The following is a 279-nucleotide window of genomic DNA, read 5'->3' on the forward strand; positions in this document are numbered from 1 at the left end:
ACTCCATGTCCCTCTGCTTCTCCAAGGTGTGCTCATGTGGGGAGTGGTCCCCTAGGGGCCAGCACAAGCTGGAGCCTGGCCCTTGTTCACAGGCATTGAGTTAAAAACACACCTGGGAGGCTGGACATGTCCCCAGGAGGGGCAGCTGCCCCTGGGGCAGTTGGGGTCACACTCCTTTGGTGGCTCTGCAGGGTCTGGGTGCCCCAGCCGGCGCGGTGCTGGCAGGGCACAGGGAGTTCATCAGCGAGGCCTGGCGCGTGCGGAAGCTGCTGGGTGGGG

The 279-nt window shown here is 64.9% G+C and overlaps 1 protein-coding gene across 1 annotated transcript in view; it reads left to right on the forward strand.

Moving 5' to 3' along the window:
* Nucleotides 1-5: 5 nt before the first annotated feature.
* LOC103798472 (probable low-specificity L-threonine aldolase 2) overlaps nucleotides 6-279 on the forward strand; it is a 1,020-nt gene continuing 746 nt past the window's right edge. The window contains exons 1-2 of the mRNA XM_009070736.1: nucleotides 6-26; nucleotides 192-273. Coding sequence (XP_009068984.1) covers nucleotides 6-26; nucleotides 192-273 — 103 coding nt within the window. The remainder of the gene's footprint in view (nucleotides 27-191; nucleotides 274-279) is intronic.

Source organism: Acanthisitta chloris, unplaced genomic scaffold (genome assembly GCF_000695815.1).
Source record: "Acanthisitta chloris isolate BGI_N310 unplaced genomic scaffold, ASM69581v1 scaffold38292, whole genome shotgun sequence".
Lineage (NCBI taxonomy): Eukaryota > Metazoa > Chordata > Aves > Passeriformes > Acanthisittidae > Acanthisitta > Acanthisitta chloris.